We start from the raw sequence: 19,962 nt of genomic DNA, 5'->3' as shown, positions 1-19,962 counted from the left end.
TCCATGCAATGTGCAACTGATTTTCCATAGTCAACCTTAAGTGTAATCAAACAATTTAAGGCCTCAATGGGTATTTTAACAGATGGAAAGAAATCCAAATGAGTAAAGGCATTTTGATATTTGCTACCACTTAGAGTTTCAAAGCTTTCAGCACACATATGTTTATTCAGAGAGTTGATTGGGATCACGGGTGAGTGATTATTTATTGACATGTGCACAGAGGGATGGAAACAGAATGGGATAATTGGTTCCTTGCCAGAGTAACTGGCAATCGTTATTGACCATTTTTTATTTTTGGACATCAGCCCAAATATGATACTGCATGTGCCAGAGAAGCTTTACATTTGGCAAAAGTGGAACTACAGGAATAACTTCTTACATGTGATTAACCCTCCTAATTCAGGGCCAAGATACTCCCCAAACCTAACAGTTAGTCAGGGCCTCCATCTGCACATGGTACAGAACAGCTACACACACACACACACATTCTTTTCAGCAATCCAAGCAGAAAAACAAGTTGGCATTTAAGAAAAACAAACCAGCAGCACTCAGATGCCTTTTAGACCCCTGGTATGAAGGAGTAATCACCACCTTTCTCTCACAGCCCACTATTAAAATGAGGGAAGAGCAAATGTTTGCTTTCCTGAGAAGGGCAATATTCCAACAGATGAGAAGCAGAACCACCAAATATTGACAGAGCACGAGGATCCTCCATCAGAGCAGAGCAAGGTCAAGGTCTCTGTCCCTGCTGGGACTTGAGCTGAGCCCCTTCCCCTCCTCCAGGGGAACCCTCTGCCAGCTGAAGTGTGGGTAATAATCCTGTCAGAGGTCTGCAAACAGAGATGCTACACTCACAAGGATCACATAAAAACCCTCAGACTCATCTGGTCCAACCAAGCTGGAAGGAGGAGGTGGGTCAGCTCCAAGGAGGGCCCAGGAGCTCTCCCACATGTGGGCTTTGAAGCAGATCCTTGAGCACAGCTGCTCAGCTGTTAATGCACAAACCTTCACATCAATTCAAAGAATGCTTTCATGTCTCCTCCATACAGCTAAAGTCACAGGCAAAATTCTGCTGCGTGTATTTTATCTGTGAGCAGCATCAATGAAAGTCAGATACATCAGAAACCCAGGTTTTTTCTTTTCAAATTTAAAAATTCATCTCCTCCCCAAGCCTTTCTTTTAAGCATCCTCCTTGCTACACTGAAAATTACCATACCTGAGAAAACTTTGGCCCATATATACAAATTGCAATCTTTCCACAAATTTTTTTTTTAAACACTGTGATTTACCTTTAATTATTAACAGCAGAGAAATTCAAACAAAATCACAACATTTGCTTATGGGATTGCTAATCAACTTTCCACCTTTGTTTGAATTAATAGAACTGTCTTCAAGGCCCCCCCTGAAGCCTCTGTCCCCTCTTCTGCATAAGAATATGTGCCCAAGTGGATATAAATACATACCCTTGAACTTTTAGGACTGCAAAACAAAGACATAAAAATCTGCAATATTTAGAGCCAAATAAAAAAGTGTAGAGCAGACTGTATGAATTACAGGCAGCTACATTATTTTGAGTTTTAAACCCTAAAAAATGAGGAGGGGAGTAGGATAAAATCAACACCAAGACCCAAAATTTGTTCACATAGTTTCTTTTTTCAGGTAAAATATTTGCCACATGGAATTGTGGGAACAAGGGGGTTATTCCCAGCTTTGCTAAGAATCACCAGCTTGTATGGAGAGATTTTGTGCAGACTGGTATCCTTTAACTCACAGAAAAACCCCAAGAGAATCATTTGACTCAATGTCTGGTTTGGGAGAGGATTCACAACTTAGCATTTTTCCCCAGTACAAAACACAGAGGGAAGGGATGGGACACACATGGAGCAGCAAACCTGAAAAACATCCTGCCAAAGTTCACCTGGCTCCCAAAGCCAGCAGAGGTCTCACAAAAACACTTGTTTTACAACCCAGTTCAGAAATATTTCTACTCCCATTGGTAATTCTGACAGTTTTCAGCCTGTGCTTATCACAGCTCAGCACAGATGTGGAAGGAGATTTGGAGGAAGCTGCCAGGGGGAAAGGAAAAAAGCAGTCAGCTCTACATGGAAGGCTTTATCTGGATGAGGAAACAGTGCTAAAAGAAAGCAATTTAGCAGCTGACACTAAACTTCCTTACTTTAATACCTCCAAGTTAAAAATCAATAGATTTTAATTGTTCATTCCAAAGTAATGTTTTGTTCTGAACTGAAGGAGAGTTTTCATGCTTTCTGCTAAAGATTGCTCCTCAACAAGTGTTGCAGTATCGATTTTGATTTCACTCAGCAGTAAAAACTCCATTTCAATTCCTATATCGTGTAATATAAAGCTTGAAAATTTCCCCCAAAAAGTAAGTAATGCTGCAAGAATACAGTGAAAGCTGACACATTTTCATCCTGGCTTGCTAACACTGCTGAGCTAGAGGTAAATGAGCTACTTTTGCCCCCACTTGCACAGCCACAGACAGGGCTGAGGCTGACCCTGTTTGCTTCTCCAGTGTGAACCAAAGGAGCCTGCACAGCCTCAGCAATCAGCTCAGACAGAAAAGTCTCATCCTAAACCATCCTTCCCATCTGTTAAAAACAATTTAGGAGTTCTTTCAGACTCAGGCAAGATGAGAACTACACCAACCATGCTCCTGAGCTCGTGGACGTGTACAAGTCCGGATAAATGCCCACGTCTTTCCTCACCAAAGCAGGGGGGGATCAGAGCACAGGAGCTCTCTCTTACCCTGTTTAATGCATGCACTTAAAATACTCTTCAACCTGCTTCCAGGAATATTTGCAGTGCTTGCGGTTCACACACTACCACAGGCAGGCAGGGGAATATTTCAAAAATCATTAAATTTAACAAGACTGCTGCAAGCAGACAGACAGCAGCACTGTCAAACCTGTAATGGGAACAAGAGGTGCTGGTGGAGCCACACAGGGAGCCACAGGAGCAAAGCCAGGCTAACCAGGATGGTTTGGGCACACAGCCCTTACCCACAGCACAGCAGAGCCTCCACTGAGAGCTCTCTCCACTTCAGCTCCATCAATGAAAAAACACCAACCCTCTTTCTCCTACAAAGACTGCTCTGCTATATTAAGATGTGAACAAATGCAAAAATAAGTCTCAAAGGGAGTTCTGGCAGAAGAGGGATTTTGGAGTTGTCAAATATGCAGCACTACACTTGGTGGCACCACTCCCTGTGAATGTGAGTTAAACCACAAACAGCCCCAACCCACCCAACACACCACGGGAGACAAAACTGACTTGTTTTTTTATAATTTACAAAATTAAAACACACTTTAAGCTTTCTTCTAAGCTCGGTTTAGTCCTAGTGTCCAAGCCACAAGGACAGCAGGGATATCCACTAATGAGGCCAAGTACTAGAAGCATTTTCAGCTCTCCAAAAGAACCAAATAAATTGTTCAAGAAGCTCTTAAAAAAAAAAAAAAAAAAACCCACAGCTTCTAGCAAAAGAAATTATAGACAAGTCAGTGTCACACAAAAAATAAATCTCTCCTCTTGTACATTGTCTCAAAAAAGAATTAGTATGTTTTCCCTTAAATGAAAATATAACAGCTACTGACACTCTGATTATTAGCTTTCTGTACCAAGTGGACAGCACTGAGACAGTAAATCAGGATGAACATAGTACACCAATTTATTCAGCAAAGCCAAATATTTGAGCAAGCACACACTGAAATTTAATCAGGCAAGAATCACCTGGGAAATCCTACCCTGTGCATCAGCTACCTCCAAATAAATCCTAAAATATACATGTATGTGTAAAATACACACAGAGAAATGTGACGGTACAAACAGGTTTTGCATTAGGGTTGACCTGTGCAGAGAGGATTAAAACAAACACACAGACACAATTATTCCATGATGTCCTGGTGCAAATCCAGCAGAGGCAACAATAATGAAGGGATTGGAGCACCTGACATGCCAGGAGAGCTGGGAAAGCTCAGCCTCAGGAAGCTTCATGTGAATTATCCATGTCCATGGGAAGGAAAAAAGGAGATGCCCAGGGCAGCTGTGGCTGCCCCTGGATCCCTGGCAGTGCCCAAGGCCAGGCTGGACAGGGCTTGGAGCAGCCTGGGACAGTGGAAGGTGTCCCTGCCCATGGCAGGGGGTGGAACAAGGTCTTGAAGGTCCCTTCCAACCCAAACCATTCCATGAGTCTATGATCTCTTCCTCCAAGGAAGAGCTGGCACGACTCAGTGTTCCTGAGGTTTTTGGAAGGTGAACAAGAAGTAGCTCCATTGATTTTATTGAACATATGTTCATGGATGACAGCCAAGATCTAAACAAACCTTCCTGAGAAGTTATCCTTTGATACTACTGAGAAATAGGAGCCAACCTGAAAACACACACCCCCCATGGCATCTTTCATTAGGAGATCTTCAAATAATTCCCCAGTGTTAATTAAGCACCCCCAATCTCCTGAGATAGAAAAGAAACAAGATGCTCCTTACAACAGACTTATGTGAGATATGGAAAAAATTCACTTGTTCGAGGCTATCAAACAAGGTGGGGACAGAGTGTGGAACAGGGAAGCTGAGCCTCCAAATCCCTGATCTAAGCACAGTACCAAAGATCCACCTGCTCCCTGCTGGGGCAGCCCCAGTGCAGGAATCCCTGGGAGTATGGAGTGCTGTGAAGGGGGCACAGCTCTCACAGACTGCAGGATTTCAGTGCTACATTCAGTCGGCTGTTTTGCCCCCAAGGAAAGCTGAAGTTAGCTAAAAAAGGCAAGATATCATTCTCACCTGTGAGATTACTAAATACAAGTGTGGTGAGTCAGAATACTTTGATTTTCCTGGTAAGCCAGGAGCAGACAGAGAGCTGTGATATCCTTAAGTCTGAGAGAATTAATTAACAGTGAAGTATCGGGCTGGGGGAGGGGAACCTTGATTCATGTTCATCTTTAAATACATTTTCTTTAAATCATTTCCTTGTGCAATTACTCATATATTACAGATAATGTTCTTGTACTCGATTTGCCTTGCTGTAAAACAGCAACATAAACATTTTCCTCCTCCCTAATATCTTTGGAATCAAAGTCATCATCTGATGAGAGGTATCCAGGGGAACAGTATTCAATACAACAAATAATTTTTCATTGCTATTTACTTCCTCTTTAAAATATTCAAGTGCAAGGAAGGGAGTAGAAAGAGCCAAGGTCAATTCATACATAAATATTTAGCTTGGAGATGCAATTCCTGCTTCCATTACTTTGTACTCTTTTATTACTGTGTCCTAAGGACATGTACTGCCAGTAAACTGAGGTTTAAGTTTCCAGGCTTTTATTTTGTATGGAGTTCCCACAAAAGAGAAATCCCAAGTTCCATCTATTCCTTAAAAATTAGCTAAATTTCTGTTCTGACAGACAGGCTAAGAAGTGGCAGCCCTGTCCTCCTGCATGCATTCCATGCCAGTAGAATCTCTCTCCATGACAAAGAGAAAATTGCAATTTTGCAAAAAGCGAACTTCTTAATCCCACTATGCTTCTCCCAGATTTTTGCAACTTGCCACAAGCTTCTCCCACAATGCTGAATCATGGAATTGTTTAGGTTGGAAAATACCTCTAAAATCATTGAGTCAGACTGTTAACCCAGCACTGACCACACCACCTCTAAACCATGTCCCCAAATGCCACATCCTCCAGGGATGGGGACTCCACCACTTTTAATTTCCTCCAGGGATGGGGACTCCACCACTGCCCTTGACAGCTGTACCAGTGTTTGACAACCCTTTCCATGAAGAAATGTCCCCTAATGTCCAGTCTAAACCTGCCCTGGCCCAGCCTGAGGCCGTTCCCTCTCCTCCTGTCCCTGTTCCCTGGAGCACAGCCCGGCCCCCCCGGCTGTCCCCTCCTGTCAGGAGCTGTGCAGTGCCACAAGGCCCCCCCTGAGCCTCCTTTTCTCCAGGCTGAGCCCCTTCCCAGCTCCCTCAGCCCCTCCTGGTGCTCCATTCCCTTCCCTGGGCACTCTCCAGCCCCTCCAGGTCTTTGTCACGAGGCCCCAGAACCGGCCCCAGGATTCGAGGTGGGGTCTCACCAGTGCCCAGCACAGGGGGACAATCCCTGCCCTGCTCCTGCTGGATTTTTCAGAGGTTTCAAGATCCTTGGTGTGCATTGCAGTCTCAACAGAACTCTCCAGCAGGCAGCAGCCTCTGGCAGCCCTGAGGGGAAGCACTCATGGCTGGGTGGGATGAGCCCAAGCAAAGCAAAGCCCAGCAGCTCAGGAAAATCCCCTCAGCAGGGCTTCCCTCCCTGCACCAGCAGCTTGGCATGAACCACCATTCTCCTTTCTCCCCTCCATCAAGCAAATGTGGGTGAAAGTCAAACTCAAGACCAAAGACTAAGAAAAATCTGCTAAAACATTTTTAAACGCTGCTATCTTTTACCTTTTTACTTCTCTTAACAGAGCTGTCAGAGTGGAAAATCCAGAGGTTTCCTAAATAACTCCAGTCACCCTGACAGCCTTAGAACAGGAACTGATCTGCAGATTTACTGGGCACATACTAGGAGCACACAGACAAACACCTGCTGCTGCGCCACCATAAATTCCTAGAATATCATTTAACATGGATGGGCATTGCAGGAACACAGCAGGAATGAACAGCCACTAAATGCCTTGCAAAAGGAGAGAGCAGAGTAAGGAAAATGGATTGGAAGCCTAGGGGCATAAAGAAAAAGGAAAGTTTTGAAAAAACTCATTATAATTTGTTCTCTTTAACTCTACAGTAATATCAAGGCTGAGAACAATGGCAAAAAAATAGAGTTGAAGCTAATTTTCAGGATACATTAATTCCCTCAAGTTGACTGATAAATAACAGTGTTTTCTCTCCTCCTTTTTGTCTTTAATGGGATTCAAATTATTCCATTTAATTGCAACGGCACTGGTTTCCCCACCCAGCTTTCTATACTCCAGTGAAGCACAGGGTGACCTTAATTGTGTACATGATGCTGATTTTGGTTCAAACAAGAAATACGAGTGCACCACATAGCAAATTCAAATTTAAACAAACCCATAAAGGCTCAAATCCCAATTCATTGCAGTCCAACTGCCTCCTTGCAAGTCTAAACCACAATAAAATTCCTTCATGATCACCTCACAGAGGAGCTGCCTGCACAGCTCTATGGTCATGTACTACCAATAAAACAGAGGTTAAGCTTCCAGGATCCTATTTTGTCTTGAATTGTCATAAAAGAAAAATTTCCAGCGCCATCTAGTTCTGAACAATTATCTAAGTCACCATCCTGACACAGACAGAGCCTGAGAAGTGACAGCTCTGCCTTCCTGCATGAATTAGGTGCCAGTGGAATTTAAATCTATGACAGCAAAAAGCAAATCTATTAATTCCAACACACTTTCCCTAAACTCCCATGGCTTGTCATGAGCTGCTTTTACAACATAGAACCACAAATTGTTTGGACTGGAAAACCACTTTACTCAGCCCAAATCCCCAAACTTCTGTTCATATCCCTGCCTTATCAACTCTGGGCTGACATAAAAAAAGTTGAGGCTGTTGCAGAGTTACACACAGAGCAACACATTCATGCAGCCAAAAAGAGAAGCCCACAAATTCCTGCCCACTCAGATGATGGGCTTCCCTGCCACAAAGGCACACTAAGAAAACAGTCATATTAACATCAATAAATAATCAAGCTTTCCCAAGGGTATTAGCTGCACTAATAGAAGGTTATCCACAAAACCCCGTGCCAATCTTCTTGCAGGTTAAACTGAAAAAATCACCTGAGCACACACTTCTGCCACGGGACCTTTAGTTGTTTATGCAAAAGATGGATGGCCCTGACTGGAGGGGCAGCTACTCAATATTTTGTTTTATTCTTACTGTTAGCTCCATGGGCCCATGCATTATTTACTGCACACTATGCAAACTGAGCTCCACAGAGAGAATTATTAATTTCCTCTCAGATTTCTCCACAGCTATAGAATTTCTGGGCTTTCACCAGCATTCAGGCACACTCACCACCCCACCTCAGAGCTGTGTTCAACCCTGTCCTTTCAGGCACGCAGAGATGAAGGATTAACTCATGTTAACATAATTTGATGTTCCCTGTGAAAAATGTGTATTTTATGATTGGCTTTTCTCAAATATTAAAATTAATATTATATGTGTTATGATAGAAAGTTATGCTGTACTAATTTTCTTAAGTAGTGTGTTAAATATAGTTTTAGGTTATAACAATGTTAAAATAGAAACTGCTATGTAAGATACTTTTTTTTAAAGAGAGGACTCACACAGAGATAGCAGCCACAGGACACCTAAATCTTTCAGAGAAAGAGAATTTATTTCTCCCTTATCAGAAGAAACAAACTTCTTCCCGCCTCGCTCAGCCCTGAAGATGCCATCAGGATTCAGAGAAAGAAGTTGACACTGACCAGACAGAATCCTTTATTTGAATGGAATTTATGCATCATGTATGAGGTGTATGGATATGCAACAGGCTGTTGTTTTTAAGGGTTAATCCTCTATTAAGTGAGTCCTTTTTTGGGCTTATTTTGCCCAGAAAGAGGTACCCGGACTGTCCATAACTCTTTGTTTTTATTGTCTCACATTGTCCTAATCCCAACTGTCAAAATTTTTATTATTCTGATTATATTACTATTTTTGTAACCATTCTATTACTATTAAACTTTTAAAATTCTAAAAACAAGTGACTGGCATTTTTCACATTCCCCATTTGCAGCTCAGGGTTTTTAGGGTGCTCAGGGGTCTCACCCTCACAGAGCAAACACAGCAGCACTGAGTGCAGGTGTGATGTGACACCTAAAGCCCTTTTTGGGGCCCCACCTCAGCCCCCCCAGGCTAAGAGCTGATGCTCCCCTGCCTCAGCTCTCCAAAACTCACCCACGAGCACTCAGGAGTTCTGCTACAGAAATAAAGCATCACATGCCTAACACTCCTCCTCTCTCTGACTGGTACATTGTGTGCTTCTTCAGCACCTCCAAATCATATATTGCACTTCTAATTGGGTTTTGTTTGGGCTGGTTTTCTGTTTGCTTGGGGGGTTGGCTGGGATTTTCTGTGGGGTTGTTTGTTTGTTTGTTTGTTTGTGGTGTGCTCTGCTGGTTGGGCTGTTTAATCCCACACTCACTGTCTGCCCCAAGGTTAGATAAGGTCTAAATACAGATTTGGGGGTGAGGGGGCTTTGGAGGGGAACATGATGCAATCATGCCTTCACCATGATGCTGTTGATATTTAACAGATAATCAGATTAATTAAGAAACAGCAGAGCAGCATTAGTATGTGTTATCACTTATGCTAAATACAGCATCATCACACTTTTTTTCTCCTCACTCTACCTCCTCTTCTCTTCCCTCTTCAACAGCATTATAATAAAGTCAGAAGTTTTACAGGAAAAAAAAGCCTGCAGTGGATTGTTCAATTTTTTGTCCTGTCTAAATTAAAGTGACTCAGACAGAGTTCCCACCATTTCCTCTGGGACACAATTCCACGGCCTCAGGGGTCTGTGGTAAGATTTTTGTAACGCCCAAAGTAATTATTTGCTTGTTTTTATCTCATTCTGTTCACTTCACTGTACATTAAATATTTGTCCCTTATTCCCTTCCTTTCCTCTGAGGTACTCTCCCCTTCACAGCTCCATTCACAGTTAGAGATCCAGAAATTAAATGGATTTAGATACTGTAAATCTTTGTTCAAAAGAGGAGAAATTGCTGTCAGTTGTGTATACTCTCAATATGTTAATTTGTCACTCCTGGAAATAAGAGGAGGCTCAGGGGGAATATTCCAGGCAGAAAAAACATCCTGACATATACTTTTTGAAATACAAACACAGCAGGTGGCATACTCTACCCTTAGTGCACTTGCTGCTTTTCAAACCCACGTTCAGTTTGATGCAAATATGCCATCAATTGCCAGTCAGTCCTCTCGAAAATCTCAGCATTAATCACCCCCAGATTTCTCTCCTCCACTCAAAAATCACTTTGTATACACCTTACTCTGGATTTACATTGTAATACTACTCAGGATTTCTGCTAAATTTCTGCCTGAGATTCTCAACTCCAACATTTTTTTTAAGGACCAAAAATTTGAAAGTTTACCATCACTAAGCAAAAACTAATAAAGCAACTACTTCTAAATGTTCTCAATTTTAATAGCAATTGCATCTGAATTCTGAATGAGATGAGTGATCCTTCTGCCATCCCCTATGAGGAAGTCTGTGGGTAATCCTAAATGGATAATCCAAACACTCTCCTGTTTTCTCTCCAGCAATTCCAGCATGAATTACACGTGGCAAGAAGCATGATAAAAGTTTGGGGTTTATGTATTGTTAATGCTGCTGCTGTTTCATGTTTTAAACACCTGCAAGGCCCCCTGAAGTCAATGACCACTGGGAATTACGCTAAAGGACACAAGGAAATTTAATATTTCTTTCACTGAAACACTCATTTATTGAGCATTCTGTTAGCAGTAGCAGCTCGTCAGCATGGAAGAAAAACCTCTTAAAAAATCCAAACAAACCAAAACCACCATCAAAAAAACCCATACCAAAAATTCACACCAAAACCCAGGAGTGACTCCATACAGACAACTGCCAAGTGACCTTCAGAAATCACCAAGTAACATTCCAAACCATTACTTCCCAGCCATTATCAGCAATGGTTTTGTATTATTACTAGAAAATCAAAGTGCAAGGGTAAAGCAGATGTCCAGTGCAGCTGTACTCTGTATGTTAATTTTTTTACAATAAATATGCACAGAAATCTTAATAAACACATTATAGAACATGGAAATCTTTGGAAAAGCTTTATTATAAAAGATGCAAAGTTGAGTGTTTACTTTAAAAGGGTTATTTTTGTTTGGTAAGTTCATTTGAGGACAATTAATTATACTTTCTTATTTTTTGCAGGCTCTGGCCTTGGCAGTCTCCAGGGTTATCCCTGTGCCAACAGAGACACTGTTTATTTCCAAGCTTTCCACTTCTCTGATCATTCCTACCACGTGCTGATAGCTGTTAGTACATACACCATCTCCCATGTTTTAATCATAAAAATATTTACTGTTTGCGTAGGAAACCCTATCACCAACAAAAAATTTATTCAGGAAGCTGGGGAAATGTTTTGACCAACATTTGCATAGCAAAAATCTCTTTTAAAATTAGATTTTCTTTTTTTTTTTTTTTTTGAAACCTATTATTTTTTACTAGATCACATGGATTCATCCTCCCTGATGGAATATTTGAACCTCAAGAACTGCAGGGAACCGCCTGGTTTAGAGCAGTTTTTTTCAACAAAATAATTATTCAGATCGTATTTAGGGGAAACTCAAAGTGGGTTTAGATTTAATTTATACAGACAAATAAAATCCCACTTCCCAAAATGAAATAGTGGGTGCAATGCAGCATCCCTGGCAAGGACCAAATGCACTGTCTGTGCACAGGAGTGCTGTGGAACCAGGGGGATGCTGGCAGCCACCCAGCCCTGCTCTCTGTACCTGCCTTGCCAGGCAGGAGAGCAGCAGAGGCCCCAGGGCACCTTCCAGAGAGGGAATGAGTCAGTGCTGGCACAGCAGCCAGACCACCCATCTGAAAGTCAAATCCATCAGCTGACTGTGCCCTGTGCAGCCAGAGCCAGCAATGCAACACAAAAAACCTGTCTCAAGTGAAAGGCTCAAAACCCAATCTTTTAAGGGAAGGGGCAGAGATGAGTGACTGGTTTTAGGTGGGTGATGGCTCCTGGATGTTTAATTAGGGTTGGCTGCTGCACAAATGGAGGCACATCTGGGCTGTCTGGCACAGCCTTGACCCAGGCCCAGTGATGCACTGAGGTACCCAAAATATCTGCAGAGTGTAAATATAACAGGCTTTTCCTCTCACATGCTTATTCCTTCCCATTACTGAAATAAACAGTGTGCAACTGTCGTGTGAACACATGAGCAGAGCTATGAGATACCAGCTGAGCTGGAGGAACAACAGGGAGAACTGCTGCTGGCATGGTTAAGGCTCTTAAAATATTAGCAACTGGCAAATATAACAGATGAATAGATGCTTTTCTAAGCAAACTTAGAATACGCTGCTGGTAAATTCAAAATATTCACATCAGTTTGGTTTGTGAAGGGAGATGCTCAGTCACTGAAATTAAAGACAAGAGCTAGGTGCTGTATCCCACGTTTCAGGCTAAGGAGCAAAATTTGCAGCCATGAGCTATCTCACAGTGACTCTGGTGGACATTTAACTTAAAGAAAGGCAGATTCTATCAGGGCCAGCCACCCTCTCAGCCTGAGAGCATCCAGCTCCACTTCAGAGCCTTATTTTATGTCTGCTTCTTCACTGTTTCTGTTTTGGCAAAGTCCCCTTTCCTATTTCTCTTCCTACTGCAATAAATTTACCATCTTCTCCTTCCCACCACAGTCTCCACCACTAACCCCACCAAACACCAGGATCCTGTCAGCTGCCACCCTTCTTGCTTGACTGTGGCACTGCTCATGTTTCTGCTGCTGTTTCTGTTTCCCCTTTATACAACTGCAAAGAAAACGTTCTTCAGGGTATGAAAAAAACCCAGTAATGCCTCTAAAGCATTTAACAGTTGGCTCTTCAAGGGTTCCAAAGTTACTACTCAACAAAGCCATCCCTTCAAGTTTAATAAACAATTAAGAGGGGAAAGGGATTTTCTATTAGAGGCTCATTAGGAGAGAAGAGTTGGTACCATTGCAAAACTGGCAATTGCCCCTGAGTCCAGGATGAGAAGGTAACAAAGAGAAGGTCACGAGCACTTCTGCCCAGCCACTTGACAAAAACACCCAAGCTAGAGACCAGACTTTCTAGAGAAATACACCTCTTTTAAACAGGTGGACTTGAATGGAAAACACCAGAAATAGCTCATTATTGTTTACCTTGGTGCTTTTCTTAAGACCAAATTAGTCAAAATTCTTGGTACCAGCCAAAAGCAGCGGCAGAGTTACACAGACAGGTTCTTGCCTCAGCTCTCTGGGGCTTTTTAAATCTACCTCTCAGCCACACACCTCTGCAGAAACATCAAAACCACAAAATATTTCCCTGAGAAATGACTGACTGGGGTAGAAACACACTGCACTTTACACTTTCAGCAGCAACTGTTCCCATTAGAGCACTGAATTCCCACCTAGGAATGCAGAAAGAGATTTCGGCTGCCCCCACCTAAGTGGGTACATGTTGACAGCAAATCCCTTTTCTGGAGGAACGAACCATCAAGCTCAGCAGCTTCCCGTCTTGCTGAGAGAAGTGCTCTTCTGCTTACCCAGCAAATGCTGCTGCACTTCCAGTAAACATTTCTAAAGGAAGAAAGGCCCATTATAGAGCAGTCAGATTGCTTTAATTCCCTTCTTCCTCCTCTGCTTTGTGCCCTACTTCTACTAGTTGGTCACAATCACACACTGCTTTTCACTCCTACAAATCATCATTATCTTCTCAAATAAACAAAACCACCATTGCCATCCCTGACTCCACACCTTGCAGTTAAAGAAAAGATCCTGAAAGCTCACTTCAAAGTTGTATATTTGCCTATTTAGGGTTTCTTTTCTCCCCTCTGCTCTTGAGGGCTGATCTTTGAGCCAGTACTACTGGGAGGAAGATTCACACATGTTCAGATTAAGGTAGCAGCAACAAATTCAGCAGTGCTGGAGTCAAAAGCACAATATTCCAATAATATCCCCAGCACAGCCTGAAGCCCCGCTTCTGCTCACACAGGTAATGATACTTTCTTCAAATTCAAGGAGGAAGGATTGATTCTCAACCAAAAAAATGGATAAACTCTGGCTGAAGTGGTAATACTCTTGATTTTGTTGTTCTTTACAGCATCACAGAGGAGAAGAGTGGAGCAGCCCTCCTTCACTCCACAGCTGAATTCACAGCCAGGAGCTGCTTCCCAGTGATTCAACACAGTCACTACCAGGCATGAAGCTGAGATTGACAAGGATATATGTGGAAAAAAAAGTGATAAACTCTGTTTCCTCTGTAAAACCAGATCTGATGCCGTTTCAGCTAAGAAAACATGAGATATGGGACACTTTGAGCACTTCCAGCACAAAGGGAGCAGCATGGCTGAACAAAGAGCTTTGCGTAACCGGAGGTTGCTCAGGCTGCAGCACGGATCTGTGCCCACACAACATCATCAGCTGTCAAACCCCACAGCTTTCCTGAGAGATGAACTCAAAAATATCAAGGAACAAGAGCCAGGTCCCATCCTCCTAAAATTCATAAGCAGCTCAATCATTCTTCAACTACATGAGCAGCACAGCTTCAAACGGCAGCAGAATTCACCAAGTCAGTTTGAATTCCCAAGGCTGCAGTCCCAGGGGGATCCAGCTGGAGGAAAGAAATCAAGCAACTGGCCTTGGATTGATTTACAAGCTCTACTTAAAAGAAAACAAGATAACCAGAGGAGACCAAGCACTAAGTAGGTTCTTTCTTCCTGGGGTTTCTTGTCCTGTTTTACCAGGACTGCCCAGAATTACATCATCTTTAACTGGGGCATTAAACAACACCTTAACTGCTGAATTCAGCCTTCTTTCTCCAGACATCCTTGTTTTCTTTAGCTGAAATTTCTTTCTTATCAACATTTTCCTCTGGAACGTGCAATGTCCTGCCATCCAGTTTACAAAGCATTTGACATCTCTGAGCTGCAGTGATAGATGGGATGTATTTATTGGATATTAAAAAACAAGCAGGACTGATTAAATGATGCATAGTCTGATTAAGACAGTAATTGTCTCCTTTACCATGAAGATGTATGATCTTTAGAGCTCACAATAATGAACCTTTTTTTGTTGTGTAAGTGCACAGAAAAATAGGGCCAGGCTGTGAGAAGTCCTCACTGGTGCCATCAACAACATCCACCACCTTTGTGTGCCTGCTCTTTTTCTCTGCCTTTGCCTGGAATTGAAATGTAAGGGATAGCACCAGGCAAAGAAGGTGGTAGGGTAACAGGGAGGTAAGGATGTCTCAAAAAAAAGCAGAGACTATCTAAATGAAGGTACATCCAAGTAGTACCATCCAGCACAAACAGGGGAGAGCGCCAGCTAAAGAAAAATAAGAAAACCAGGAACAGTGAGCGGTATAAAAAAAGTGACTCCAGGCCAAATACATTGGCTTAAATGAGCCAAGTAATGCTGCTCCATAAAACGTTCCTGAAATACCAGAAGAGCCATATACCATCTTCTTATACGGAATATGAGCACAGAGCCAAGGAATGGCAGCCCACGAGCCCTTCCTCAGGGGAGTGGAGCCCTCTGCTACTGAGGCAAAGGGAGACACAGAAGGTTTCCTGCTCCACAGATGGAAACCTGGACTACAACTTGTTCACAGCAGCAGGTGACCCCTGCATGCTGCTGCTATTTCAAATACATGTAAGGAAAGTCTCATCTATGAATGTTCCTATGAGCATTTTTTGGAAGCTCAGTTACATTTTTAATCTGTGCCTTACAAAACACCGAGGAAACAGACTGCAGCAGTTTCCATAAAAAATTAAGGGATGTCTCTCTAGAAAGACAGGGGGCTTTATATAGCAATGCACACACACATCCTGCTGCTCATCACCCAAACACTGGAAGGGCTTCTGGGGATGTCAACCAGGCTGCAGGATTTCTGTGGGAAAGCAGAAGTATTATCACTCTCATCAGTGAGCAAACCCATGTATACAATCAGATTTTGGTAGGTGGATTTCAGACAACATCTGCTATTTTTATTCTTTTTCTTAATTAGGGCCACGATAAATCAGTCTCAAATTTGCCCATTGCCAAAATATTTAAGTTCCAATGCACACGTCTCCATTGTACATTCAGTGCTTCCCATTCAAGCAAAGAACAATACCTGCCAATACACATTTGTGCACCTCACTTATAAAATCACAATGGAAATTACCAGAAGCATAAAACAACTATTATGATAAATAATGAGCTTTTTAAAACCCACATCATACACATAGAGAGAATCAGAGACACTGATCCTTCCGTGCTGAATGTTATTCAAGAGGATTGTCAGAGAAATGCTGAACAGATCAATTTATTTCTCTTTCTTCTCTCCACTTAACTGGATTTCATGTACAAAAGTAATTGTTCCTATAAGAAACCACCGTTGTCCATGGCTTTCGAGGTTCAAAGCCTCAGACCTACATCTTTACTACTATTCGGGTTTCCATGGCAACATATGATGGTGCCTTCTGAAAAAAAAAAAATATATACTTTAATATTCTACAGCAAGTGCCCCAAATCATTCCCGTAATATTAATGAAAACTGGAGCACGTGGGACTGCACGCAGAGCATAACAGACTTTAAAAGTACAATGAAACAAGAGAAGCAGAGCTCAGGGACTTGCAGGAGGGCGGATGGTTAAAAAGGGCTCTGCATTTGTAAAAGAGAAGGATTATCCCTCAGAGATCCGCGAACGCCTTTATACACACAGTGACCTTTCGTTGCCGCTGTCAAAGAGGCAGTTTCACAACATCACCTTCTTAGGATTAATTGTTTATGTATTAGAAAACAAATCGAGCCAGCCGGGGATAAAAATAAAGTGGAATTGTGGCGCTAACAGCTCCCCAGAGGGAGAGAAAAGTGATTATTGAGTTAAATGGCTGCATTGTTAACAACTGCCACACAGAGCAGCTCGCTCAGAAAGGCCCGTTTTTCACCGCCAATTTACTGACAGCGAAACCTGAGCAAATGAACTCCTACTAAATTAAGGCTTCCCCCAAAAATTTCCTTGCAGTTTGCTCCCTTTTCATCTTCTCCCCTCGCCGGACGAGCCCTGTGTAATGAACTCTCAGTTGCCACAACTTCGCGATGTGGCAGCAGCTTTTGGGAGCGTTCGAGCTCTGCCAGCAAAACAAGGAGCAGGACAGGGGGAAAAATTAAATTAAGCACTGCCATCAGAAGAAAAACAAGTGTTAAATAATCTGGTGTTCAGGTCAACAGCCTTCATGTAAACCCTCTGTCCTACTTTTCCCCCGGATGCTTTTTCACAGCTGCAAATTACTTTAATCTCTCTATTTATCCCCCTGTGGTGCTAAAAATACTCTCAAAACAGACAATAGCAAAGTGTGCGGCAACTGCAGCAATACCCCACACGCTCTGGTGGGAGAAAAACCGCACGCGGACTTTCAGAACTTCCCTGTGAGTAATGCTGTTCCAAAATCCTGAAAAGAACTGGCTACCGCTGTCATTACCTGGTGGTACTTCTGTGTCGTGCATGGAAAAGTAAAGCATTTAAATTAGCAGCTGACCATAGAGCTGACAAAAAGTTTAGAACATTGAAAAGCATATGTTGAGTTACAAACAAATACAGAGACTGCAGGGAAGGGGAAGTAATTGCTGGGGAGAAGAGTTATAAATAGAGTGATAGAGAAATTACATAAATAAATGAGTGGTAGCCAGCTCCGTCAGGATGAAACGAAGTATTCCAGGGAGAAACCATGAGCATTCTGCTCTCTCTTTGTAGTATTCCTAATTTTACGTTGGGAATAACACAAAGCAGCAGCAGCTGCACAAATCGGGTAGGAACTGACCACATTTCCTCTTGACTTGTGCCTTTCCTATTTCCTAGTCCAGCGATCAATTAAGAAAATAAGTTTTTTTTAAAAACAAGCCAACAACCTGCACAGTGATTTTTCGGGATGTTTAACAAAAGGCTGCTGTATAAAAGCAGTAGTCTTTGAAAAATAATCGGAGACGGGAGGTATTTGCATCCTAAAAGTTATGGAGAGAGCACCACCTGATGGAAGATGCGGAAAGACACCGATGGCATTAGCTGGAGCCGCTCCAAACTTCACTGAATTTTCAGGGACAAAGTGCACCTGCAAAATGTTGGTTTTTACCATTCAAAAAAAAAAAAAAAAAAAAAAAAAAAAAAAAACCCAAAAAAAACCAAACTAAAAATCGGCTACAGGGACACAGTCCAGACCAATACACTTCACAGCAGATATTTATTTTAAGAGTAGAAGGCTTTCTCCTAATTTCAGTACTATAGGCAGCTCAGAAAGCAGTTGTTAAAATCAGTGTCTCTTACTTTGTATGGCAGGACGCACACTCAAATAGGAGGGAGAAGGGGATTCTAATGATTTTTAAAAACCTCTCACAGTTACTCTTTCCACTGAACTGATAATTAAAATATTTCATGGCTCTCCTAAAAATAATTGAAATACGTTAACTTTTCATGTGTTTAGCTCATATTACATTATCTCCCTCAAATACAAAGTGTCTTCTGCCCCCTTAAAACTTTGCTATTTCCCAGAACACTCTTCCTTCCAAGCATCTGGCTAAATGATTCATCAAAAGCCCAGGATCTAATCACAATTGATATGACAAGTGTCAAGAACACGAAAACAGTTGGAAGGGAGAGAAAAGGGGGGGGGGGGAATAAATAGCTCCACATATTGCTTACTCAAGGAAGCAGTTATTTAACTAGGTTAGATTTCCCAGCCTCTCTAATAAATCTGTACTTTGTGCAGTTGCCTAGCAATGTAAACACGATCCCGGTGGTGTCAAAGCCAGCGGGGTTGATGACAGCAGCTCCTCGGGCCAGGGTCTGCCCGGCCCTTGCCAGCCAGCCCCGTCCCTGAGCCCAAGGGCTCGGGGCAAGGCGGCCACGGGGCTCAGCATCTCCAACACGCCACTACTGCTGCTCTAAAACAGCGAGACAGAGTCATCCGAGCTGCTGCTTCGAGTCACAGAAACCTTCTTGTGTCTGAGATGAACTCAACTTAGTTTCGTGCCTCCAGCACGCCTAAGTCACAGGCAGTGAGATGTATCCCCATGTTAAGCGACACAACACAGGGAAATTTTACTCATCTTAAACATACAGGTAGTTTTAAAATACTTTTTTTTTTATATAAGTCAAGAGAGAAGAAATCTATAACTGCTTGTCTTTTAGCATGAGCACAAACTGCAGTGAGAACATTAATGTATTGGAAGATCCAGGAGCAAAACAAGACTCATGTAGCTTTGGATTACCTACAGAATAGCACAGGAGGAGAAAGCCAGCTCTATAAGCACCTGTCATCTTCAAGTAATTCAAACTATGCCTAAAGGAACTCGTAGGAGTGGGAAAATAGCTGGCTACTATTACTGTACACATGCCAGGGAGCAAAGTACTCCTTAACATCAGCGACAGAGAAAGTGACAATCGGAAAGGAGCCGACTCGAGTGCCTGAGCCCCCGAGAAAGTTCCTGGAGCTGTGGCATGCAAGTGGTGAAACAGCTGCCACTAAACTTCCCAGGGCAAGCCCAGACCCCTTCCCCTGACCGGATGGGAAAGGCAGCGGCTCCCCCCGCGCCGCACATCCCGCGGGAGCCAACTCCTGTCTTGGGCTCGCAAACGCTCTTTACCACCAAAAAACGCCTCGCGTATCGCGACTCCCAGAATAAAGGCGATGCTGTCACCTCTTGCCACACGCAACTTTCGCAGGAGCGAGTCCCCCCAGCCCCGGCAGGACCCCCCGCACGGCCGGGCAGAGCCCCTCGCATCCCATCCCCGGCGCCTCCGCGACCGGCGGGTACCGAGGCTGCTCGCTGCCGCTGGCCAGCGCCTTCCGAGGCGCCTCCATGCCCTGCCGCTCCCCGGATGGCACCGGGAGCTCCCCGCGAGGCTGGAAGCGCAGAGTTCGGGCTGCCGGGAGAGCCGCCCGCGGCCGGGGTACCGGGGGATGCAGGAGCGGGGCACCGGCCGGGCGGGCATCACTTACCTGGGAAGACCTGTCCGTCCGCCCTGGGCAAGAGCTGCAGGAAAAAGACGATCGCGGCCACGCCGGTCATCCTTCCCCGGAGTTCACCTGCCCTCCCCGCTGCCGCGGAGCCGCTGCCTCCCCGCCAGTATCCCCCGCATTGGTGGCTCTGCGCGGCGGCGGCCCCGGCAGCCGGAGCCGCGGTGCTGCTCGGCGGAGCCGCCGGAGTGGCGGCGGGCGGGGAGCGCGGCG

At 43.6% G+C, this 19,962-nt stretch overlaps 1 protein-coding gene across 1 annotated transcript in view; it reads right to left on the bottom strand.

The window, feature by feature from the left end:
• PTPRT (protein tyrosine phosphatase receptor type T) overlaps positions 1–19,845 on the bottom strand; it is a 443,055-nt gene extending 423,210 nt beyond the window's left edge. Inside the window, exon 1 of the mRNA XM_041419248.1 lies at positions 19,732–19,845. Within this exon, the coding sequence (XP_041275182.1) occupies positions 19,732–19,801 (70 nt within the window). The 5' untranslated portion in view covers positions 19,802–19,845. The remainder of the gene's footprint in view (positions 1–19,731) is intronic.
• Between the last annotated feature and the right edge of the window lie 117 nt (positions 19,846–19,962).

This window comes from Onychostruthus taczanowskii, unplaced genomic scaffold (assembly GCF_017590055.1).
Source record: "Onychostruthus taczanowskii isolate IOZ18803 unplaced genomic scaffold, ASM1759005v1 scaffold60, whole genome shotgun sequence".
Classification (NCBI taxonomy): Eukaryota; Metazoa; Chordata; class Aves; order Passeriformes; family Passeridae; genus Onychostruthus; species Onychostruthus taczanowskii.
The sequence above is the reverse complement of the archived record's forward strand: the minus strand, read 5'-3'. Positions and strand labels throughout refer to the sequence as shown.